The 26,805-nt window shown below is 35.7% G+C and overlaps 1 protein-coding gene across 1 annotated transcript; it reads right to left on the bottom strand.

Annotated features, from left to right (window-relative positions):
* Positions 1-1,176: 1,176 nt before the first annotated feature.
* LOC131639050 (auxin transporter-like protein 2) lies at positions 1,177-25,487 on the bottom strand. The gene is made up of 8 exons (XM_058909566.1): positions 25,145-25,487; positions 24,871-25,056; positions 16,917-17,029; positions 2,740-2,923; positions 2,550-2,647; positions 2,248-2,455; positions 1,908-2,165; positions 1,177-1,703 (listed from the first exon to the last, which is right to left on the bottom strand). The coding sequence occupies exons 1-8, from the start codon at positions 25,307-25,309 to the stop codon at positions 1,470-1,472; spliced, it is 1,446 nt and encodes a 481-aa protein (XP_058765549.1). The 5' UTR covers positions 25,310-25,487; the 3' UTR covers positions 1,177-1,469.
* Between the last annotated feature and the right edge of the window lie 1,318 nt (positions 25,488-26,805).

The raw sequence follows: 26,805 nt of genomic DNA, 5'->3' as shown, positions 1-26,805 counted from the left end.
TGTTGTTGAGTTCATAGCTAAGATCGACTTTAAGGTAAGAATCTATTAGCTTTACAAACAAAAGATTCAATTTGTCTCTTCCTTTGGTGAAATTGACAAGTGTCTTTTGAAGATCATAAATTTCATTTTTTAAGTATCACATTCATTGCACTTGACAAATTCATCTTCTTCATTAAAAGTGAAAGAGTTTAGGACTGTATCATTTTTTATTTCTCTAATAATTTATATTTCTTTCTAAAGGTTTTTATTTTTAAATTAAAGAGAATAAATAATATCCTTGTATATAGAGACAATTTGCTTCAGTTTACTTGTTTCTTTTATTAGCTTCTTACATATGTGAAAAAGTTCATGATAAAAAAGTAAAAGGTTACCTTATCATCTTGATTATTTTCCATAAGATAAATGTTGGCTTCTTCTTCATCATATGAAGATTCCATATCGTTATTCTCCCATATGATGTAATCTTTCTTGCCTTTTTCTAAAGTTTATTAGATTTCTTCAGATTTTTATTTGTCTTTTTCACTAAAGGACAAGTTGGCTTGATATGTCCTTTATTTCCATCGAGATAGCATATGGGAGTGAATGAATCTTTTTCCTTATATTTCTCTTGGTCATCTTTTTGTTGTTTCTCATGCCTTAGGAATCTTTTGAGGTTTTTTATTATAAGGGACATGTCATCACCAGAGTCAGAATCTCCGTCTTTAAGCATTAGACTAAAGCTTAATAAGTTTATACAACCCTAAAGACGTTGACAATTTTATACACATCAGGTATGTAAACAAAATAGTCATGTCATATGCTGTATAACCAGTTGCAATAACATGTGACCAAATCACATGAAAGTTTGAAATTTCCTATTTTCACACATCCGTTTCTGGTGATTGACGTTGAAATGACTAATAACCGACCCTCTCTAATTCGTGCGCCATAACATAGAATCTTTAACGATGAAATTATACTGTTGGATCAATTACTTCTTCTCCAATCCCTTTAATGCAATTTTAAAACCCATTGTCTTCCTTATTGTAAAAATAATTTGAATCATATACAACTATTTAAAAAAATATTATGTAAGATTAAACAAATTAAAATACTTATTTTACCTCTAAATAATTGTTTTTAAAAGCAAGAGTTTTTTAACTAGTAAAATATTAAAGAAAGATACCAAAACACATGTAATTTAATTAGCCTATGCATTTATAGCAAAGGAATCATAACCATTCACCCACATTATTTTTAATCAACTAATCTTAAAAGGGTTGTAGAAGAAGAGAAAACTGAACAATAAAACATGGACAGAAAAAACTTGCACAACACACAACCAACAGACACACCTAATGAAGTGGGTTGAGTATTACTACTATAACCCCTCCATGCATGTTACAAAACATTGAGGGACCCATGAGAGATTATTATATAGTAGCTTGAGTTGAATTCTTGTATGATTATGAGGTGAGTGAGGTGTAATTTCAATGATGAGGGGCATGAGAAGGTGGAGCTACAACCATGGGTGGTGCTGGAGGGTTGCATTGGTAACACTTAGCAAAAAGCCCAAATGTGTCAATTTGTCCAATGATGTTTGTCATACTAGCCCATCCTCCAAACCCAAATCCAACCACCAAAACCCATACCACAATAAATGTATTAATAATATACATTGCTGTCCAGCTTGGCATGAAAAATGGAGGCTTTTCAACAGCATTCTACAAAATAATTGTGTAATTCAAAGTTAGATCATTAACTACTATACAAACACATATCAGACACAAGACAGACAAACAAACGATACAGACACAGACACGTCAATATCAGTAATAATATCAAATATATAAGATCCTACACAAACACATATGTAGTAAACCAAACAAAACTGAAGTTAAAAATTCGAAAAAGGCCGAACGATTTACCTGTCTCGCGGAGGCTTTTCTAAAAGTGATCATAAAAGCTATTGAAGGAATGATGTAGACAGTGAAGCTAACAAGAAGAGATCCAACTGCAGAGTTAATAGGTCCAAAGAAAGGAAAAATAATGGCCAAAAACCAAATAGGTATCACCACTGGTAACCTTGCTAGTGCCCTTAGACAAATGCTTTTTGCATCATGCATTCCAATTACTTTCTCCCATATAAAGTACAATGGAGTACAAACAAAACCAAATGTGATGAACTGCACACATTAATTAGTGGAAAAAATTAGAATAAATATTTAGTGGTCAATTTATTTTTTATTCAATGATTTATTATATTACCTGGTGAATGAGCATAAGGATAACAGCCGCATCACGAAAACGAGTTTTGGGGAGAAGAGAGAAAGCGTTGGAATGATTCAGAAGTTGATCACCAAATGCCCAATAAACAACCGAAGCAGAAGGAATCGTTAATGTGAAAACATATAAAGTTGCCAGCAAATATATGTGCTTGAACTTTTGTGGTTTCCACATCGCGTGCATAGTCTCTCTGCATTTTTTTCCGATTAAATAATCGAATAATCGCAATAGTTAGTCTCATTGGAATTTCTATAAAAAGGTAAAAAATTATTCTAAAAACTTACACTGTAACAGCATGTCCACCAAATGTGTAAAGTATATTGGTTGCTCCAGTGAAGTATAGCACTAGCTTTTTTGGACCTGTATGTGTCACATTTTCTACCTGCAAAACTCATATCTTAGTATATATAAATAGACATTACCTTATAATAAATAATATTTTTAATTTCAGATTTTAGAATATTATTAATTTACCTGTCCATGAACCATAGCTGCTATAGTGAGATACCAAGCAGTGTAAGTTGTCATTCCAACTCCAAGAAAAGACCAAATACGATAATTTTGGAAGGATGGTATGAACACAGTTGTTGCACAACATGCTCCAAATATATAAGTCCAAGTTCTTTTGTCCAAGTTGTCACTTACGTAGTAGATGTTGCTGTGTAGAAAATGTGTTTTAACATATTTTAAATTTGAGATTACAATAATATGATTTTTTTGTTTAAATAGAGATGGATTAAAGTTTAGTGGACTTGTTTAATAAACACCATATCAATAAAGTAAACAATAAAATAATTATAAATATTACTATTTAGAGTAATATTTATTACACTCCCTCTCAAATTGGTGAATAGACATCAATTATTTAAATTTTATAAGTAAATGAATTGAATTGTTTTGCCGGTAAATCATTTGTTAATGTATTGGTCACATTTGATGTTTATAAGATATATAGACAGTAATTATCAATCTATGGTTCATGGAGACCATAAGGGCAATTTTTTTTTGTGTAAGCAAGAATTATATATATGCGAGTACTAAGGGTTCTCGAACCTTGATACACAAGAACGGAATAAGTTTGACAAAAAAAACGATATTACAAACCAATTATAATCACGACATAAAAGACAAAGGGTCTTTACAAAAATCGTAAAAGTTATAATTGGAGTGAGCAATGTCGCCAAAGGAAGACCATCTCCAACATAAGATCTTGATGTTCCAAACAATATTGTTAATATTCCAACCGCCATTCCTAAAACAATGGCCATTTCTTGTCAACCAAATTACCCAACAAGTGGCTAACCAAAACACCCCCAATTTTCCAACCTTGATACCTTTTACCCGCCCGTTGGAATACCATTCCATAAAGAACGACATGCATTCTTCCTCCTTCCAACACGGGTAGTCCACCCACATACCAATTTCCTTCCAAACAACCTTAACCACTTCGCATTTGAAGAACATGTGGTCCTTGTCCTCCAAATGCGAATTACAAAAAACACAATTTAAGTTAGGTGTAGGAAAAATAATACCTCTATACATTAAAAGATCTTTAGTGGGAAGCCTATTCACAAAAAGTCTCCAAGCAAAAGCTTTAATCTTAAAAGGAACCTCCAATTTCCATATCCTCACCAATGCCTCTTCGTTCTTATTAAAAGGACCATAGGGCGTCCGAAAAGAAACAAACCGGTGGTAACACGACGAAACCGAATAAGACTTTTCCGGATCAAGTAACCAACAAACGGAATCATTACCTTCATGCAATCCCCCAAAATTCTCTAGAAGAGACCTCAAATCCGCTACCTTATCAATCAAACCCACTTGCTCCACTTCCAACACCGAGATTCCTAAATCTCCCCACTTCCACACCCCGTCGCACCAACCTCCCATGGCCGCTATAGAAACTTTTTTCAAAGAAGAAATAACAAGAAGTTCCGGAAAAGCCTCTTTCAACGGAATATTATCTAACCAACAAACCTCCCAAAAAGGTGTAGTAAAACCATTGCCCACTTTAAACCGACAATTGGTAACAAAAGGGTCATAAGCAAAAGGGGTGCAATTACTAACCTTAATTAAATCTCGCCACCAAGAAGATGAAGAAAGGGGTTTGAAAGTAACTCCGCCGCATAATACATGCATGCTAACATCACCATACCGAGTCTTCAAAACATCTCTCCATAACGAGCCCCCTCCCTTTACAATTCTCCATCTCCATTTATTTAAAAGGGCTAAATTAAAATCTTTGATATCTTTAATGGCTAAACCCCCATTAAGATATGGTAACGTCACATCTTTCCAACTTACCCAATGAATGCTTCTCTTCTCCACCGTTCCTCCCCACAAAAAATTACTTTGCAACTTGGTGAATTCTTTAACTACTTTAACCGGCATCTTGTAAAAAGACATGGTAAAAATAGTTAAAGAAGTTAAAATGGATTTCAAAAGAGTTATCCTATCTCCAAGGCTAAGATATCGATTCTTCCATCCGTTCAAACACTTTCTCATCTTATCCAAAAGAGGACACCAAGTGGATTCCTTCCGAGGATTGTAACCAATGGGAATGCCAAGAAACACAAAATTGCTTTCTTCAATTTTGCAAGAGAGATACAAAGAAGCGGCCTCCAAAAAATTAGGCGAAGTGTTAATCCCTATCAACTTGCTTTTGTGAAAATTAATACCGAGACCCGATACTAGCTCAAAAGCCCTCAACACAATCTTTATAGCCTTAAAGTGCTTCCAAGAACCTTCTCCAACCAACAAAGTATCGTCCGCAAATTGGAGAATATCTACACAACACCTCCGCTTTATCATTACGTTCTCATATTCTCTAATTTCAATAGATTTCCGCACCAACCTCGAAAGAGCCTCGGCCACAATCACAAAGAGAAAAGGTGAGAGCGGATCCCCTTGTCTTAGCCCTCTCTTCACAACAAACTCCTTTGTGGGACTCCCGTTAACCACCACCAACATGTCACTCTTGAAAACCAATAATTCCATCCATTTCCTCCATTTATGACCAAACCCCATTTTAACCAACAAAAAACGCAAGAACTCCCATGAAACTTTATCATAAGCCTTTTCAAAATCAACTTTAAAAAGAAGACAAGAAATACCTTCCTTCCTAGCGTAGTCTACCACTTCATTAGCCACCAACACTCCATCAAGCAATTGCCTTCCCGGAACAAAATCACTTTGATTATGAGAGATGATAGAATTCAACACTAGTTTCAATCTTCCCGCCAAGATTTTCGCCATTACTTTGTACATACACCCCACCAAGCAAATTGGTATATAATCGTCCAATCCCAATGGGTTGGAAGATTTAGGAACTAAGGCCAAGAACGAAGAAGTAACCGCCTTTGATAACTCTCCTCCAACAAAGAAATGATCAAAATACCTCATGAAGTCTTCTTTTAAAAAAGACCAACACCTTTTGATAAAAAGAAAAGAAAATCCATCCGGCCCCGGACTTTTAGTACCGCCACAACATTTCAACGCATCATTAATCTCATCTTCTTGGAAAGGTCTTTCAAGCCACCCTTTCTCCTCTTCACTAATACTATCAAATTGAATCCCTTCAAGCAATGGGATCGCTCCTTCCTCCTTTTCAAATTTATTTGCAAAATGATGGACAACATGATCTTTTATATCCTTAACCGATTCTAACATCCCTTCCGAAGTATTAATAGGCCCAATGTGATTATATCTTCTCTTCTCCTTCATTACCTTGTGAAAAAAACCACTATTAGAATCTCCTTCATTAAGCCACTTCAAACTAGCTTTTTGAACTAACATGTTCTCTTTTATCCGCAATTTCGTCCAAAACCGACTAGTAGCTTCCCTCCTATTAAATAAAGTATCCGGTTGAATATCATCCCCCTCCGCTTCCAACAAGACATCCCCATGATTAATGTCTCTAACTTCCTCTTGAATATCCAAATCGATTCTACCAAAAACTTCTTTATTCCACCATTTAAGCCTCCATTTAAGAAGATTGAGTTTTTGTTTCAAAACAAAATCCCCTCTACCTTCCACCTTGAAACTCTTCCATTCATTTTCCACGAACGCATAAAAGAAATTGCAAGAAAACCATTCGTTATTGAACTTGAACGGCTTAGGACCCCAATCGTTATAATCCACTTCCAACCAAATGGGACAATGATCCGAAACATCTCTCTCCCCTACCAATTGCCCCACCACCCCCCATTCATTGATTAAGTAATCCGACACTAGGAATCTATCAATTCTACTCATAGACTTACCTTCGCCACTATACCAAGTAAACTTTTTACCTTTACAAGGCACATCCACCAACCTAGACTCCTCAGTGAAATCCGCAAATTCTTTTAACTCAATAGAGTTAGCCATCACCCCTCTCCCCTTCCTCTCACTACTCTCCTTGATAGCATTGAAATCTCCACTTATAACCCACTCGCCGTCATTAAAAGTCTCTTTCAACTCCAAAAGTTTCCGCCAAAGAATTCTCTTTTTTGCTATATCACAAGAAGAGTAAACATTGACCACATAAAAGAGAGAGTTATTCTTCCGGAAATTGACCCCCAAGTACCCCTCCCCTTTAAAACTAGTAATGACTTCCAAACCTTGCTCCTTCCACAACGTCAAAATACCACCCGATCTACCTGAAGAATTAGAGAAAGAATAACCGATGTCTTTGTTACTCCAAAATCCCTTCGCCACAAAATCTTGTAAATTTGAAATTTTAGTCTCTTGTATCAAAAAAATGTCCGCTTTGCTTTTAAGAATCAAAGAGCTAATTCTTTTCCTCTTCAAAGCATTGCCACCCCCTCTAACATTCAAGGTACCAATAATCATGGAGAACATTTTTTTGACTCCTTCCCTCCACACTTTCTCAACAGAGCAACATCTTCCAAAACTTCTATCCTCTCTATCACCTCCTCCTCTTTCCCCTTGTGCACCACCCCTAAAACACCCATGTCTTTCCACATCTTTGAACCAACTTCCATGTCTAAGTGACTCCATTGCCTCAAATTGTTCCTATTGATATCGCTGCTCTCACTAATGGCTTCGAGGAAAAAAGCACCCTTGTTAACAAAATCCAGCTCCCGGACAGACCTTAAAGAAGAAGGCCTATCAACACCACTCCTGGAAGAAGAACCCTGCTGCTGCCGCAGAAAAGGCGCAGCCCTGTTTGCCACCCCGCTGCCCGTCAAACACCGATTTCCTCCCTTTGGAAAATTTCGCTTTCCGGATGTGCCTATAATGAAGAGAACCTCCGAGAACCAGAAGATTCTTAAGGTTTAAATTCTTGTAATGACGTCTCTTACGCTCCTTAACCACCGACACGGCCTTATCGAAAGTACCTAACAATCCTGCCTTCCGAGGAAGTAACCTGCTATCAGAAAAAACGACACCCTCCTGAATCTCCAAATTACTCACTGTGTCAACCTCTATCATGGCAGAATCACCCTTGTTAACAGAAGGGGAAGCTATAGAATCCTGAACAACAGATCCAGAGGCTGCAATAAGCCCAACACCCGGGACAGACTTAGACACCAAGAGAGAATCCCCCAAATCTTGGTCAAAAGTCTTAGGCAAGACATCAGCTTGATTAACCATCGAACCCGAACCACCAGAAAAATTCTGGGAACCAAAAGACCTCCCCACCTCGAGATTCTTCGTTACGGAAATGACCCTAGGCTCCAAGATCGCACCCTTCCCCGAAACAGGAATGCCCAAAACAGGACCATTATCTCCACCTTTCGAAACAACAACCTCCCTAAGACTAGGAAAGTCTTCAATGTCGTCATCCGTCTCAGCTAAATAATCAGCCGAACCTACACCCGAGGCTGACGAAGCCGAAACAGCAGAAGAAGAAACAGAGTTACAGCAATTGTTACAGTTCACGGGTTGGAAGACATTCTCCTCTCTAAGCGCCAAAACAAATTCCTTATTGTCGATCTGCACCTTCAGGGCCTCTTTCAACGAGAAATCAATAGGCACCGATATCCTCATTCTAGCTACCGCAAAACAGGATCCTGCAGCCGTAGACTCGTCCAAACACAGGAATTTCCCAAAAGAATTAGCTAACTGCACAAAAAAATCAGCCTTCCAAGCGTGAGCCGGCACCCCAAAAATACGAATCCACACAACTCTTTCTGCCTCCACATCACCTGCCTCCCATTTAGATACTTTCTCAGAGCAATTCTTCCACCAAGATTCGCCCTCACAGACAAAGTTATCAATAATACCACTCTCAGATTCTTCCAATAAGCATAGCAAATCACCTAATGGAGTTACCTTAACATTATAGTATCCTTCCATCTCAAACTTGGTTTGCAAACCATGCGTTGAACCTTCTAGAAACACCTTACCCACATAAGCTTTACTCAACCTATCATTAACATCGACAGATGAAGAATAAACCACCATGCACCTCTCTTCCGACGAAATCCCCTTAACCTTGTTGTTAACCACCTCCACAAACGACCTATTCCATTGACCCGCTTCGTTTCTGTTAGACCTGAAAGAAACATCTCTGTTCGACTCCAAACCAACCCTTGCTCTCGGCCCCAGATCCCTCCTTCCTCCCTCCACCTTGCAGCCAACCGGAACCTGACGAAAGAATCTAGGTTCGTTGGCATGGATTTTCTTTCCCCCGATGATAACATTATCAAGCAGAACTGCCAAAATCCTCGCATCTTCTACCTCCAAGAACCTCGCGAATCCAAACCTCTTGCCCACCTTGTTTCTCCTAGGAGCAATCGCAATTTCCACCACCTTACCTATACAGCCAAACAAATCGAAAAGATCCTTGGCCTTGGTCGAATCAGGAAATTCAGAAATGTAGAAAGAGGATATCCCCTCAGAGAGAGGTCCGGATTGAGTCCTTCTAAAAGGGCATGAATCCCACATAGGCACCCGGTTCCTAAAAACCCTTCTCTTAACCTCTGTCCAAGCCTCCCCCTACCACCATTCGCGCCCCTCATACAGAAACCTAAAAGGAAAAGATAATACCCAGGGAACCACCACGCCAAAACAGAAACTCTAGCTGCACAATAACGGCACTAAACACAAGCAAAACGGCTACAAGAAGAAAACCAGAAGACCTCACCACAAAGAACGAATTTCGTAAGATCTAAAGGCCCCAAAACCCCTTCTCCACCAAGGTCCCTGGTCCTAAAACCAGGAATTTAAACCAAAGATAGAGAAAAAGCGATGGGCGAACCCTTAGAGCAAAACCCCTATTCCCGTCAGCAATCGCATGGTTGTTTTCTCTTTCACATCATAATGGCAATATTGATGATGGTTCATGGAGACCATAACGGCAATATTGATGATGGTTCATGGAGACCAGTAATTAATCATCAATATTATCTAACGTTTCTTTGAAATATTGCCAGATAATTTCAATGTATTTTTTACTTGTCATGTTGTACAAGATTATGTACAATATTGATGATTAATTTATTGTCATAAAAAAATCTACATATAGACTTTACACGGTATAAATTTTCTAACATTAATTCATCAACCATTTACAAATTAAAAATCCTAGTGTCATGACACTAAATTCTACTTTAGTGTATGATCGAACAACTACACTTTACTTCATTCTCCACTAAAAATTAAGATTTTCAGATATATATGCTAAAGCAAAACTCTTAAAATTGAGAATTTTTATAGCATATAAAAAGTATTTTAATATAATTTAAAGTTGTGATTACAATATCAGGATTAACTTGTTTAAGGGTTTATATGGTAAAAAATAGTGGTTGGTTAATAAGTTAGCTAATAGTTCATAGTTGATGGTTCATGGCTGATAACTGATAACTTATAGTTGATGGTTGAGACTGATAGCTGATAAGTTAAATAAGTGTTTGTTAAAATTAAAGGTTCAACTAATAAAATGACATAAAAGTAATTAATACATAATTATTTCACTTTAAATTAAAATAAATTATAAGGATAAAGTGAATTTTTGTTAAAATAACAAAGATAAAAAAGAAAACAAAATGATAAGTTATAAAATATAAGCTAAAATGCTATTTGAAATAACGTCTGAAAAATAAATTATAAATTAGCAAAATAAGTTATAAACTTCTGATAAAAAGATTGTTATCAAATATATCTGTGAGATATTGGATCGAACTCTAGTATGATCGAAGGGTAGCTTCTTGGTTCGACAAAATTAAGCATGAAGTCGAAGGTTGTTCACATGCTTGTGTCGAAGATGCTAGGGTTGTTAGCATGTTAAATTAGGTTTAGTGTTTAAACCCTAATTTGTTAAGTTAGCTTGTTTATTAAATTGACTTGTGTAGTGGGCCTTGTGGAAAAAAGCCCATTAGCTAGTATGTTAGGTTTTATTATAAATAGCGTACTAGTCTCTTATCATTGTACACATCAAATCCTAATTTAGGGTGAGAGAGGTTATTTGTTATTCTTGTAAACTTGTAATCTTGTTTTCTAAGAGAAAGTAAAAGAATAGCAGTTATAACCAATTCTTGTGTTCTTCTTCTTCCTTGTTCTTTATTCATCCCTTGTTTTATATTTTGTTCTTGGCATTGAATTCACAACAAATTGGTGCGGTGAGCGTGGATAAGATGCTTTCAACAAAGTATGAGATTGAAAATTTCACCAGAGTGAATGATTTCGGTCTGTGGCGCTTGAAGATGAAAGCCCTACTGGTTCAGCAGGGTTGCTTGGAAGTATTGAAGGGAGAGGCAGCCGTGAATGCTGAATTAACGGCAGCGGAGAAGACGACTATGATCGAGAAAGCACACAGCGCAATTTTGTTGAGCCTTGGTGATAAATTTCTCCGACAGGTATTAAAGGAGACAACGACATCAGGGTTATGGGTGAAACTTGAAAGTTTATACATGACCAAATCGCTGGTAAATCGACTCTACTTGAAGCAAGCTTTGTATTCATTCAAGATGATTGAAGACAAAGTGTTGGCTGAGCAGTTGGATATGTTCAACAAGCTGATTCTTGATCTAGAAAATATTGATGTGAAGATCTATGATGAAGATCAAACGCTGTTACTATTGTGCGATTTGCCTCGATCACATGCTGACTTCAAATAAACTCTCCTGTATGGAAGGGAGTCCCTAACCTTTGAAGAAGTTCAATCAACCCTGTATTCTAAGGACTTGAACGAACAAAAGGAGCATAAATCTTCGACTATTGGTGAAGGCTTGGCCGTTAAAGGAAAATTCTTGCAAAAGGATGGTAAGTTCGAAGTCTTACAATGGCGAAGCATCTGGCATTCGATGCTATCATTGTAAGAAGGAGGGTCACACAAGAAAGGTGTGCCCCGAACGCCTGAAAGATCATGGAGGTAGGGATAATGGCAATGCAACCATTATTCAAGATGATTTTGAATCATCAGATGTCCTTGTGGTTTCGAGCAGTGACTCTAGGAAGGAGTGGATTATGGATTCAGGTTGCACTTGGCACATGACTCCAAACAAAGATTTGAAGAGAAATCTGCTTTCTCTTGGTGAATTCGACAAGAAAGGATATGTTTTCCAAGGAAATAAAAGTATCCTAAGAGTCATGAAAGGGTCGAAGGAAGTCTTGAGAGGCGTGAAGAAACAAGGCTTGTATACCCTTGAGGCTGAAGTTGTAAGTGGTTCGACAAATGTTGCATCCACGAAACCTTTGTCGAAGACATAAATTTGGCACATGAGATTGGGCCATGTCAGTGAAAGGGGTCTGGTCGAATTAGGGAAGCAAAATATGCTTGGTGGAGACAAAGTCGAAAAGCTGAAGTTTTGTGAACCCTGTGTACTTGGAAAATCTTGCAGAGTGAAGTTCAACAAAGGCAAACAAAGAACACATGGATCCCTTGATTACATCCATGCTGATCTTTGGGGGCCTACAAGGTGTCTATCACATTCAAGAGCAAGATATTTTCTATCCATAGTTGATGATTATTCAAGAAGTTATGGGTATTCATCCAGAAGACTAAGGATGAAAATTTTGAGAATTTCAAAAGTTGGAAGACTCTGGTTGAAAATCAGACTGGCAAGAAGGTCAAGAGGTTGAGAACTGATAATGGCCTTGAATTTTGCAATGAGGCGTTCGACAATTTTTGTGTGCCTCTGGTATTGCAAGGCATAGAACTACTACAGGTACTCCATAGCAAAATGGTTTGGCTGAAAGGTTTAATCGAACTATTTTGGAGAGAGTCAGATGCATGTTGATGATAAGTGCCAAAATGTACTTATTTTGTGTATGTAAATAGTGGCACTTATCGATACTTTTGTTAATACCGCTTGAATAATTCCCCGTTTTATGTATAAATACGTATACTTTGTGAATAGTTGTATTTTCATATACTTTTATACCATTTGATAGTTTTTCTTTTGTTTTTATAGGTATTCATGGTTATTGGAGCCTTGAGGAATAAAGTGTCAAAGGCACGGCTTCGATTTCGCAGTTTTGGTGCAAGCCCGCTTAGCCATCGTCAAGCGGACTTCCAAAGACTCAAAATAAGGATGATCAAAATCATCAATTTGGTTTCCATTCATTCATTATTGGATAGAGCATTGAATAAGCTTTCCAACGCTTCGAACCGGGCGCAATTCGGAGTTACGGTTCTCGAGTTATGGCGAAAACAAAATCTGATTTTTAGCAGACTCCGCTGAGCGGAGGGGGTCCGCTGAGCGGAGCTCCAGCGGAGCAAATCAGCGTCTGGATGCAATTTTGAGTCCGCTGAGCGGAGGGGGTCCGCTAAGCGGACCTGCTAAGACAGCAGCTCGTTAAAAGGGGCCAAATCACATTTTTAGGTTATGATTTGGGTATTTTTGAGTCCCAACACCATCAACTTCATTCTTAGAGTAGAATTGGCTTAGAAAACAACTTCGGAGGTTGCATACGGATGATCGGGGGTGGATTGAGCGTCGAACGGAGCTGACAAACCGGGAGATCTTTGGTTCATTTCTCTTCTTCTTTGTGTATTTCTCTTTGGTTGGGTTTGTTTGTATATTTACTTGAATCTTATGTATATTTACCGATTATAATGTTATATTTAACTTGCTTTACGAATCTGTGTTGATGTTATCCTGGATTTTTGCTCTATGCTGGGGATTTGGGGTGCTTTAGAGATAAACTTCTTGAATCCTTATCTAGGATGATTATCTGTTGGTTCTGAACTCTAGAGATAGATTTAGAGCTAGCATTCACTGTTTGTATCTGTTCTTAATGCTTTTGTGTTTGAGCGGCGCGCGAGAGATCGCCGACGCGAGAACACGAATGTTCTCGCGACTTCGCGTTAGTGATAACCTTAGTTGTGAGATGATCTCGTTTGTGCTCTAGAGATGGACGCTTATGTGAGAGATACGTGATGACATAAATGAGTATCATAGGTTGAGTATAACGGGTTGGTAAGTGTATGTTTGTGAAGAGTGAATATATTTACATTCCTGATAAGTTATTTCTCTTCTAAGAATGTGTTTATTCTTTTCCTGTCTATATCTTTGTTTACTTTTTGCTCATTCAAACCCAAGCTCAAAACCGTAGAAACTGTTGAATGGCATCTCTCCATCTCTGAGGACGATAAATCCCGGATCAATATTTCCAAATCTTGTTTGTTGCTTGCCCTGTACTGCATTCAACAGTTGACTAGTACTGGATTAAAGAAGGTGTTTTGGGCTGAGGTTGTTTCGACAACAACATATCTGATAAACAGATGTCCTTCGACAGCATTAGATATGAAGACACCTGAAGAAGTTTGGTCGGGACATCCACCATATCTCGACAAACTGAGAGTATTTGGCTGCGTAGCCTATGCTCACATTAGGAAAGACAAGGTCGAACCTAGAGCTTTTAAATGCATGTTCATGGGATACCCTAAAGGAGTCAAAGCTTATAGGATATGGTGCCTAGAGCCAGGTCACAGGAGGTGTATCACCAATCGAGATGTAGTTTTCAATGAAGCTGAGATGGATTTCAAGAAAACTGGTGATGATGATGGTCGAAGTGCAGAAGAGCTGGAACAGGTAGAGATTCCTGTTGAGGTGAAGCAAGTTGATGCTGAATTGCATATTCCAGATGAAATCGAAGAAGAAACAGAAGATGCTGAGGAAGTTGAGGAAACTGTCGATGACTACCTATTGTCGAGAGATAGATCGAGAAGAGTCATCAAGCCACCTTAGAGACTTGGGTATGCAGATCTTATAGCTTATGCTTTAATCTCTACAAGTGAGGTTCTAGACAAAGAACCTAGAGACTATAAGGAAGTTATGAGGAGTCAAAATAAGACTGAATGGCGTAAGGCCATGAATGATGAGATGAAATATCTTCATGATAACCACACTTGGGAATTGATGAAGAAACCTATTGGGGCAAGGTTGGTCAGCTGTAAATGGATTTTCAAAGTTAAGGAAGGAATTGAAGGTGTGGCGTCGAAAAGATACAAGGCAATATTAGTTGCAAGGGGTTTCACTCAGAAAGAAGGTGTTGACTTCAATGATGTGTTTTCTCCTGTTGTGAAGCATAGGTCCATTCTAATGTTAATTGCCATGGTGGCACAGTTCGACCTAGAACTGGAACAGATGGATGTGAAGACTGCGTTCTTGTATGGTGATCTAGATGAAATGATCTTGATGAGGCAACCTGAAGGGTATGTCGAAAAGGGGAAGGAAGATTATGTGTGCAAACTAAAGAGATCTTTATATGGGCTGAAACAATCTCCTCGACAGTAGAATAGGAGATTCGACAAGTTCATGGCACGCATAAGTTTCATTAGAAGTCAGTTCGACCACTGTGTTTACTTCAGATTTCCACCTGGTAATTCATTTGTTATTTTTTTGCTTTATGTGGATGATATTTTCATAGCAAGCAACAACGTCGAAATGTAAAGAGGGTGAAGGGTGAACTCAATAAGGAGTTCGATATGAAGGATCTAGGAGCTGCTTCCAGGATTCTTGGAATTGACATTCGAAGAGATAGAAAGAAGTCGAAGTTATGCTTATCTCAAGAGGCATATCTACGAAAGATTCTTGAAAGGTTTGGTATGTCGAATTCGAAGCCAATTGTGACTCCGACAAACCCTCAATTCAAGCTGAGTATTAATCAGTGTCCCATTATTGATGTCAAAAGAGCCTACATGAACAACATCCCATATTCTAATATAGTTGGTTCTTTGATGTATGCTATGGTATGTACTAGAACCGACATAGCATATGCAGTAAGTCTTGTAAGAAGGTACATGGCGAATCCTGGAAAGGCTCACTGGCAAGCATTGAAGTGGAATTTAAGGTACATAAATGGGTCTCTGAACAGGGTCATAATTTATTGTGGAGCCTTGGGTGAAGATAGTAAAGCAATAATCGAGGGATATGTCGACTCTGATTATGCAGGTTGTATGGATTCTAGAAATTCTATTTCTGGATATGTTTTCACCATGTTTGGCACAATAATTAGTTGGAAAGCAACACTTCAGAAGGTTGTTGCTCTATCAACCACTGAAGTGGAGTATATTTCCCTAACTGAAGCTGTGAAAGAAGCATTGTGGCTTGAAGGTTTTGCTAAGGAGCTGAAACTTCAAGGAAAATGTATCACTGTTAAATGTGATAGTCAAAGTGCAATACACCTGTCGAAGAACTCAGCCTATGATGAGCGAACTAAGCAAATTGATGTGAGGCTGCATTTTGTCAGAGGAGTAATCGAGCGTGGAGAAGTCCAAGTGCTGAAGGTTTCGACTGAGGACAATGCTGCTGATATGATCACAAAGACATTGCCAAGTTGCAAGTTTTCCCACTGTATGCAGTTGATAAAGCTGCATGAAGAAAGCTAGTTTGTTCCCTTGACGTTGTAGAGTTAGGTCCAAGGTGGAGATTTGTGAGATATTGGATCAAACTCTAGTATGGTCGAAGGGTTGCTTCTTGGTTCGACAAGATTAAGCATGGAGTCGAAGGTTGTTCACATGCTTGTGTCGAAGATGCTAGGGTTATTAGCATGTTAAATTAGGTTTAGTGTTTAAACCCTAATTTGTTAAGTTAGCTTGTTTATTAAGTTGACTTGTGTAATGGGCCTTGTGGAAAAAAGTCCATTAGTTATTATGTTAGGTTTTATTATAAATAGCATACTAGTCTCTCATCATTGTACACAGCAAATCCTAATTTAGGGTGAGAGAGGTTATTTGTTATTCTTGTAAACTTGTAATCTTGTTTTCTAAGATAAAGTAAAAGAATAACAGTTATAACCAATTCTTATGTTCTTATTCTTCCTTGTTCTTTATTCATCCCTTGTTTTATATTTTGTTCTTGGCATTGATTTCACAACAATATCTAAATTATCGTATGAACTTATAAACTATATAAAGTATATAAAGTATAAATTTTAATATACGTCTTACTAAAAAAAGTCAAAATATATACTACATTTATTTTTTGAGAAAAGGGGTCATGCACTGACAGTGTAAAATATTTTTACACTGTCAACCAATCACCACCATGCATCCAATTAAAACATTCTTTTATTTAAAAAAAACTTTAATGACATGGCACATTCATGATTTCCTATTGGATGACAGTGTAAAACTATTTTACACTGTCAGTGCACTACCTTTTAACTCTTATTTTTTATTATGACTTGTTTTATTGATTTCTTAAATATTAAAGAAATGTGGTTATATTGTTGTTGAATGAAAAGGAAGAGCTAACCTTGCACAAGCTATAAGCTGAATAACAGATCCAAATACAAGGTAAGTGCAATTGAAAGCTAGCCCCAATGCTTTCCAAAATGGACCCAGCAATCCATCAAGAATTTCAAACCACTGAAAATCATTAAAATAAGTTTCAATTAACTCATAATTGATTTTCGAATTAGAATAAACTTTAATGAGTGTATATGTTAGTTTGATTTTTGAGAGTAAAAAAAATATAGAATTGATTTTGAAGTGTTTTATTCTTTTAAAATAAAATTCATTATACTTGTAATTTTTAAATGTAAACATAATTATTATATTAAAATTTAATATCAGAATCAATTTTTTCATCGGAAACAAATATTTACTTAGACGTCTTTTCTAAAAAAATATGAAGTTTTAATAATAATAATAATAATAATAATAATAATAATAATAATAATAATAATAATAATAATAATAATAATAATAATAATAATAATAATAACTGTAAGTTATTATTATGTACTACAATGAAGAGGGATACTTCATCCTCAGATTTAACTCCTTCAGCGACAGAGATGATGTGCTCATGAAAGGGCCATACTCTTTTAGGAACATGCTAGTCCTCATCCGAGAATGGAGTCCTGAATTCAAATTGAAGGACGATTTTCTGCGAACACTTCCCATCTGGATCAAATTACCACAACTGCCTCTTTATCTTTGGGGTGAGTCAAGTCTAAATAAGATTGGTAGCGCTGTAGGAATACCCCTTGTTACTGATGAATGCACCGCGAATAAATTTCGTGTATCCTATGCTCGAATATTGGTTGAAATGGATATTACTAGAGAGTTGCCTACAGAAATAATTATCAGGGACAATGAGGGTAATAAGATGCACCAAGCTATTGAGTATGAATGGAAACCCTCATACTGCAATAGGTGTCAAAAACCAGGACATAATTGTGAACAACCCAAGCCTAAACCCAAGATGTGGAAGCCAAAGGAAAAACCAGAGGGTGAGGCCAAGACTACTACTGAAGTGGAAACCAAAGGATTGAGTGAGGAACCTGCCACTACATTGCCTACCCCAGCTGTATCAAAGGAGCCTGCTAAGTCCCCTGAGAAGCAGAACTGGACCACTGTCAGTAAGAGTGGCAAAGATAAAGGGAAAAGACCCATGACTGAGACTGCTGCTACCTATTTGTCATGTGAGAATGGATTTGATGCTTTGCAAATCTTGAATGAGCTGCAAGTATTGAATGATACTGGACAATGCTAGTCTCATGGAACCTTCGGGGGCTCAATAAACCTGCAAAGCTTAGGGAGATAAGCTCCCGTCTCCTAGAGCTTAAAGCAGACATCAATGTCTTGATTGAAACAAGGGTCAAACAAGAGCATGCTGGAAGTATCAGAAATAAGCTTCAACTAAGCTGTAACTTCATTGATAACTACTCAGCTCACCCAAATGGCAGGATATGGGTTCAATGGAATACAACCAATGTTGAATTAAAGATGGTGACCTCTACAAGCCAAATGATACATGTGGGTGTCTACAATACTAGAGGCAGTTTCATGTATTGGCTGACTGCAATCTATGGATTGAATAAGCTTGAGCAGCGAAGAGTTTTATGGCATGACTTGAATAATCTTAACACTCAAGGGCCTTGGATTCTGGCTGGCGATTTTAACAATGTTCTCTGCTCCCAAGACAGGATAGGTGGGAAGGAGGTTCAGGAATTTGAATATAAGGACCTGGAGGATATGATGAAGAATAATGACCTGACTGAGATGCCTAGCAAGGGAGACTACTATACGTGGTCTAACAAACATCAGGTAGGAACCATTTATTCAAGAATTGACAAAATCCTAGGGAATGTTGAGTGGTTCCAAACATACGTGGATAAGTCCCTCCAAGTCCTGGCCCCGAATGTGTCAGATCACTCTTTGCTGTTATTGCATCACAAAGTACCCCAGCTGACCAAACACAAAAGGTTTAAGTTTTTAAACTGCCTCACTGAAAATGCTATATTCCTCCACACTGTATATAGCAGCTGGAATATCCCAGTTGAAGGAGGTCCTAGTTATATCCTGTGGCACAAATTAAAGAGGCTCCAAAAAGAATTATACAAGATGAATAGGCCTCTCTTATCTGCTAAACAAATGATCATTCAGGCTAGGGAGAATCTTGGGAAAGCTCAAGAAGCCCTAATGGGAGACAGATGGAACACTGAAAAACTGGATGCTGTTAGACAATACAATGAGGAGCTCATCAAATGGCATGAAATTGAAGCTAGTGTCCTGCAGCAAAGAGCGAAAATTAATTGGCTTAAAAATGGAGATGGCAACAATGCGTATCTTCATGCTTCTGTAAAGGTGAAACAAGCATATGATAGTATCACAATGTTGCATAAGGATAGTGGTCAGATTATTACAACCCATGATGATATTGAAGGTGAAGTCTTGGACTTCTATAGTAAACTCATGGGAACTAGGGAGCTTCAGTTGCACTGTGTTGATACTGATGCCTTGCGCAAAGGGCCACAGCTGAATGGAGACCAAAGAAATAATTTGATCAAGCCAATCTCTGAAGATGAGGTTTTAAAAGCTCTTAAAGGTATTGCTGATGATTCTGCACCAGGGATTGATGGGTACACAGCAAAGTTCTTCAAAGTGTGTTGGAACATCATCAAAAAGGATATCCTTGAGACTGTCCAAGAATATTTCACCAAAGGTAAAATGTATAGAGCATTTAACTGCACCCTAATCTCTCTTATTCCCAAAAGCAGCTCTGCCAAATATGTTAGGGATTTCAGGCCTATTTCGGTTTGCTCGACTGTGTATAAGATAATATCTAGGATTATGACTGCCAGATTGAGCCAGGTTATTGGTAGCATTGTGAGCTCTAACCAGGCAGCTTTCATACCTGGTCAACAAATTCATAATCATATCCTCTTGGCATACGAGCTACTAAAAGGGTATAACTGCAAACAAGGACCTCCTAGATGCTTATTTCAGATTGACTTACAGAAAGCGTACGACATGATTGACTGGCTAGCTCTTGAAACTATTATGTATGAGCTTGGCATTCCTTCCCAATTCATTAAGTGGATTTTGCAGAGCCTCACTACCGTTTCCTACAGATTCAATCTGAATGGAATTCAATCTGAGCTTCTTGTTGCCAAGAGAGGAATTAGACAAGGGGACCCTATTTCCCCCTATCTTTTTGCTATCCTTATGGAATACCTCCATAGATGTCTCCACAAAATGCAGGAAGACCCTAGATTCAAACATCATGCCAATTGCTCTAAGCTTAAGCTTACAAACTTGATGTTTGCGGATGATGTGCTGCTCCTATCTAGAGGTGAGCCTATTTCTGTGGATCTTATGTTAGCAGCCCTTGACAAATTTCTGAAATCCACAGGTATGCAGGTGAACAAATCTAAAAGTAATATATACTTTGGAGCGGTCAAGCCTGAAGTGAAAGAAGTGTTGCTACAGCTAGCCGGCTTCAAAGAAGGATCCTTGCCTTTTAAATACCTTGGGGTACCTATCACTTGTAAGAAGCTGTCCATCCACCACTACATGGGGTTAATTGATAAAATTGTTCAACGAACACGCACTTGGACGGCTAAACTCTTAACATATGCTGGAAGAGTACAATTAATCAAGAGTATATCGTTTGCACTTGCTAACTATTGGATGATGTGTTTCCCTCTGCCTAAAACTGTCATAAACAAGATTGATTCTATCTGCAGATCATTCCTTTGGACTGGTAAAGACACAATTAGCAGGAAGAGCCTTGTTGCGTGGTCGACAATTTGCAAGCCAATCAAATATGGAGGGCTGGGAATAATAGAGTTGAACAATTGGAATGCTTGTACTATTCTAAAGCTCCTTTGGAATATTTGCAACAAACCGGAGAGCTTATGGGTGAAATGGATCCACTCGTACTATCTGAAAAATCGTAACATTTTTGATATACAACCTAAACCCACTTATACTTGGATCATGAAGGATATCTTAAACGTGAGGAGTTTGGTTAACACACACCAAACAGTGTGGAATACTATGTGTCTTAAAGGTAAGTTCTCATGTGGGATCTTCTATCAAGCTTGCAGTGCTGGGAACCGCTTGCCTTGGAGCAGTGTATGTATGCGGAACTTAGCAAGACCGTGTGCCGTGTTCATTTTCTGGCTTCTTTGCCACCGCAGACTGACCACGAGAAGTAGACTTCATCGCCTTGGATTCATTAGTCAAACTGTGTGTGTCTTCTGTGACAAGGAAGAAACGGACAACCATCTCTTCTTTGATTGTGAGGAAACAAAAGGAATCTGGAGTTCTATTCTCGACTGGCTGCAAGTAATGCATAGGCCGAACCAATGGGATGATGACTTTGACTGGATTATCAAAATGGGGAATAGAAAAGGCTGGAGAGCAAAGCTGTTTAAGTTGGCTATTGTGGAAACTGTATATGGTGTTTGGCAGCATAGGAATAGAGCAGTGTTTGGTAAGAGGTGCAACCAAACTCAAACCATCAAAGAGATCATGGAGAAAATTGTGTTTAGGGGCTGGTTTTGTAGAAAACTCAAACCTCATATAGCATCCCTCATGGTATTCTAGGAGCTTGTTAGTTCTAGTTTTCTTGTTTGCTGGATCGTGAGATCGCTTTGTACTTCAGCTTATTTTTTGGATTAATAAAAGTTCTCTTTTTCCAAAAAAAATAATAACTGTAAGTTCTGTGAATATTCCTTATTGAATTGTCAATTTAGTATTATTTATTCTCCCCAAATGTGGCATCTAAAGGGTTGAACTTTATTCTATGGCAAATTAATTCGATTTCTTTTCTGCTTTATTTTATGAGAAATGATATGTATACACCTGAAATTGACATATACATTGTATATTCATACAATAATGCATACTATTTTATTTTTATTTATTATTTTAATCAAACTTGAAACTTGTGCCAATTGAAAGTGAGAGTTAAATACTATGGTGTACTATACGGTGTTACAATTGGAGTGTAAATATAGCACTCCTCTTATTTTACAATAATGCTATTTGTACACTAAAGTGTACACCTATACCGTATGCACGGACGGTACTGTTCATGTACGGACAGTACTATTTACCGTCCGTACATGAACAGTGCAATATTATATTAATATTTTTTTTTTACGTTTTTTTTAAATATTTATTTTTAAAAAAATATTTTTTTTATGTTTTTTAAAAAAATATTTGACAATACCTGCGGATTTATTTCCGGATTTACCTACGGATTTGATAATACCTGCGGATTTTACTTGCGGATTTACCTACGGATTTGACAATACCTACGGATTTACTTGCGGATTTACCTACGAATTTGACAATACCTGCGGATTTACTTGCGAATTTACCTACAAATTTAGGTAAATCCGCAGGTAATTTCAAATGCAGGTAAATCCGGAAATAAATCTGCAGGTATTGTCAAATATTTTTTTAAAAAATATAAAAAAATATTTTTTAAAAAAATAATATTTTAAAAAATAAATAAAAAACGTAAAAAAAATATTAATATAATATTGCACTGTTCATGTACAGACGATGAATAGTACCGTCCGTACATGAACAGTGTCGTCCGTACATACACCAATACGGTGTAGGTGTCCATTTTAGTGTACACATAGCATTGCTGCTTATTTTATACTTCAAGAATATTGTGAACTCTAGAAAATTCTAATCTTCTATATATTTTTCTTTAAAATATTCCTTTTGGCTTTATATTCTAATTTTGTGAGAATTTTTTAAGGGAAATGATATTTTGACACCTAATTTCTATACTATATCTACACTATACTGTATGTCATCGTTCACAAATACGGTGAATAGTGACATACATAATTTTGATTTTTTTTAATTTTTTTTTCTCTTTCTAAAACAACTTTAGCTAATAGGGTGTAAAAACTTGATTAATACCGTTTGTAGTTTGGTTAATAGATATTCTGACAATAAAAAGTAGTCTTAACGGGAAAATAAAAGTTGATTAATGGAGTGTTATTAGTGTCTTGACTGAAAAATACAAGTTTAATAGAGTGTTATAACTTGATTAATACAATTCAGAATTCCGTTAATATATATTCTAAGATAATCTTACATGATAAACTAACTTTGGTTAATACTATGTATAAATTTTTAATATTGTTCATAGCTTGGTTAATTAATTCTCAAACATAAAATATATTAAATAGTAAAATAAAGTTGGTTAATGGAGTGTAAAATTTAGTTAGTATATTTATAAATTACTATCGAATATGGTTAATAACATGTATTTTATTGATTAATGAAGTAATGAAATTGGTTAATAAGTTATCAATAAAATAGTTGGTTAATAACGTACATTTTTGTGGTTAATTCAATTGTAAAATTGATTAATGATACAATAATATATTTGTGTTATAAAATAAATTTTAAATTTTTTTTTAAATTAATTTTTAAAAAATATTATTATTTTATTAAAAAAATATAATTCACCGTATAATACGATGAATATTATACACAGTGTAACAAATGTAACAAATGGGTGTAGGAAATGGTGTCAGCACTGTTTTTTTAAATTCTAATAGTTTGAGAGTTCATTTTGAAATAAAATATAAATATTCTTAATTGTATGATTGCAAATCACATTTTGTGAATACTATTATGTAGATTTTCTTTTGTAAAATTATTGAATTTTTTTACAGTAAAATTAAAATTAAAATTATTGAACTAAGTCTTGAAAAAATGTGTCAATTTTATACTTTTTGTTTAATCTATATTTTAAACGCGTTTATTTTTTTTAATATAGAGTATGTTTATAGAAAATTAAGTTAAGAACTTTCTTTTGATAAAAAAATTTGTTATTATTTGCACATGTAACACAATACTTTTTATAAAAAGAACTTGGCGAATTCCAAGTAAAAGAATTGATTAAAACTAAATAAAACTTAACAACCTTTTATTATATATGTGTTGTCTTTTGGTGCACTTCATTAGAGCTATAAAAATGGTTTCAACCCATCGCCCTGAGTCACAAGTCTTATATTTTAACATAGATTGGATCTTAAAAATTACAATTATATATTTTTAGTACAGCCTAACTGATTCACAAGTCTTATATTTTAGTGTAGATTGGATCTTAAAAAATACAACCATATCTTTTTAATCAAGTCTATTAGATTTACGTTTTTTTAGTCTAATCAGGCTGAACCAGTTAAATACACTTTAGACTATGTACTTTTGTGTATTAGAAATTGAGTCGGACTCATTTTTAATGGCTTATTAAGTAATCGGATCCACCCACTTTAGTTCATATACGTTTTGATCCACTAGATCAAAACGAATTGGACCGGCTGATCCAGCTCTATACTTAATAGAACGGTTTAATATATTGTCTTATGGTGTATTTGTTTTGACTGTTAGTTTGAGAGAATAAATCTTAATGGAATGACATGTACTATGTTTCTTTTAGTGTTGGATTTTATGGATTAACCGTGGATTTCAACTTTTAGATGCTGTAGCGGTGATATATGTCGTTTCCAAACACGAACATATAAACTATCTTTTGAAGTTTTTTAAGACACTTTGCTTGCTGAAACGTCAAATCAAATACTCTCTTCGTTTCATCATAACGGTCATTTTAACAAATAAAATTTGTTTTAAAATAAATGTCATTCTCACTTTTTAATGTAATAATGATTTCTATTTTTCTGATTATATCCTTTAAATATTATTCTGTATACAACTTTCAATATATTTATAAAATTAATTAATTAAAAATACAATATTTTATGACAATATTATTAAATTCATTAATGTATATGCAAATAACATTTATTTAGAAACCGAGAGAGTAGGCTAATAGAAAAAATAATTCTCTATGAAATATGATATGCTAAAAGGCCCTTTTTAAGAAAGAGATTAGAAAGTGGAAAAGAGTGGTTGTGGGAAGAAAACAAAAACAAACATACTTGAATGACATGGTTCTTGAATTTAACATTTTCCTTTTCTTTTCTTGTCCGGTACTCCATATAGAGAACACTGATAAGATAAGCAGTCCAACTTCCAAGAATTCCATAGAATATTTGAAGCAAGATCCCAGATAGCATGCCAAGTTGAGAGAATGAATATGGCAGTGTCAACAACACTTGAGCCACCTAAAAAAACACCATCAAAATTAGTTTAATGAAGATTTAGAGCAGAGCAAAAAAAAAAAAGTTGATTTTTTTATGAAATGATTTATACTTGATTTGAAGTACATGTGAACCATGCATCATAAACAGAACCACCATCCCAAAGTAAATCTTTGACACTGAATGAACTATTTTGTTCTTTCTCTCCTTCTTGTTGATTTCTCTCATTGAAACCGCTACTAACTACTGCTTCGTCTGCATGTTTTCGAGACACCATTATTTCTTTCTTTTCTCACAAAACGGCGAGAAGCCGCAAAGCAGGAAAAGAAACTAGACTGAACTTTCTTTTCTTTTGTTCTGAAAAAATTGAACTATATTACTATATATAGATATAGAAGTGTAAAAGACTATTTTTGTTCATGTACTTTAAAATAGAATAATGAACGTGGATGATTTATTTAATTAATATTGAAAAAGATGAAAGTAAAGTTAGCATAAAGATGAATTGAAGCAACGAAGGGTATATTACTATGGTGATTAGTGCTTGTCTATATGGTGTTGGAAGGGATGAATATAGAATTTTGGTGAATTCTTATCTATCCAATTCAAAAAGTTGGGTAAGGTTACCTCTTATGTAAAATGCTTTGAAAACAACAAACAATTATAATATTTAAAAAATAATTAAATGTGTTAAGCTTAGATGTCATCATGTGATTGGTGGAATGTACACTACCCAACTTTTTGTGATGGATAGAGAAGTTGCACCCTAGAATTTTTTTGTTGCTTTTTGGATTTTGGCTTTGGAATTATTTGGAGAGAGATGGGTGTGGTTAGTGGTGATGTGAATGATTATACTTTGTTGAAAGAATAAAATCTGTTTCCCTATCATATGGGGTGTTGATTGTTCAGGTGTAGATTTGGAGTTCCTCCAATCAAATTAGAGGTTTCCTTCTAATTTAAAAATAAATTTAAATTTTGAAAGGATTAGAATTAAATTAAAATTGACACATTAAAAATATGATTATAATTATTTGGATTTTCATCAATTTTTTTTTAATGTATTAAATTTTTATCATAATATTTTTTATTTATTAAATTTTTTTATAATATTATTTTATATTTATTAATATTAATGTAAAAAAAATAGAGTTTTTTAAAATTTAAAGACACTTCAAAATTTGGGACCTCGGCCTTTGTAGATTAAAGGTTTATTTGTAATAGAATTTAAAATTTAAATAAAAAAATAATAAATTATGTGTATAAATTAGAAGAGATTTTTTACTATCTCATTTAAATGTGTGTGTGGTGTATGGTCTAGCGGTCAAACATTTGGATAGAGTGTCTGTTAACTATTTAGAAGGAACTGATTATTTTGTCCCACAAATTAAATGTCAACATGATTTAATGAAGGTGAATTCTTATCTACCCAACTCAAAAAGTTGGGTAAGGTTACCTCCTTTGTAAAATGCTTTGAAAACAACAAATATTTATAGTATTTTAATAAATAATTAAATGTGTTAAATGAGATGGAATCATATGATTGGTTGGAGGTACTCTACCCAACTTTTTGTGATGGGTAGAGAAGTTGTCCCCTTTAATGAATGATGTGTCAAACTAATTTAGGATGCATCTTAAAGAAGAAAGAGGAACCCATTTCATAACTTCGTGTTATTATGGTAACTAATTTAATTTCAACATTCCACCTAACCTCCTAATGTTAACATTAATTAGCTTTATTTGTTTTTGACTTATTCTTGATATATTTTTCCAGTT

Source organism: Vicia villosa, unplaced genomic scaffold, assembly GCF_029867415.1.
Source record: "Vicia villosa cultivar HV-30 ecotype Madison, WI unplaced genomic scaffold, Vvil1.0 ctg.002522F_1_1, whole genome shotgun sequence".
Classification (NCBI taxonomy): Eukaryota; Viridiplantae; Streptophyta; class Magnoliopsida; order Fabales; family Fabaceae; genus Vicia; species Vicia villosa.
Note: the sequence above shows the minus strand (reverse complement) of the source record. Positions and strands in the feature narration are given on the sequence as shown.

Coding starts and splice junctions, on each gene's coding strand:
- LOC131639050 (XM_058909566.1), bottom strand. CDS start 25,309: ATGGTGTCTCGAAAACATGCAGACGAAGCAGTAGTTAGTAGCGGTTTC. Junction 2,924..16,916: donor CAGCTTATAGCTTGTGCAAG/GTTAGCTCTTCC, acceptor TTTTCTACACAG/CAACATCTACTACGTAAGTG. Junction 2,456..2,549: donor GGTGGACATGCTGTTACAGT/GTAAGTTTTTAG, acceptor AAAAAAATGCAG/AGAGACTATGCACGCGATGT.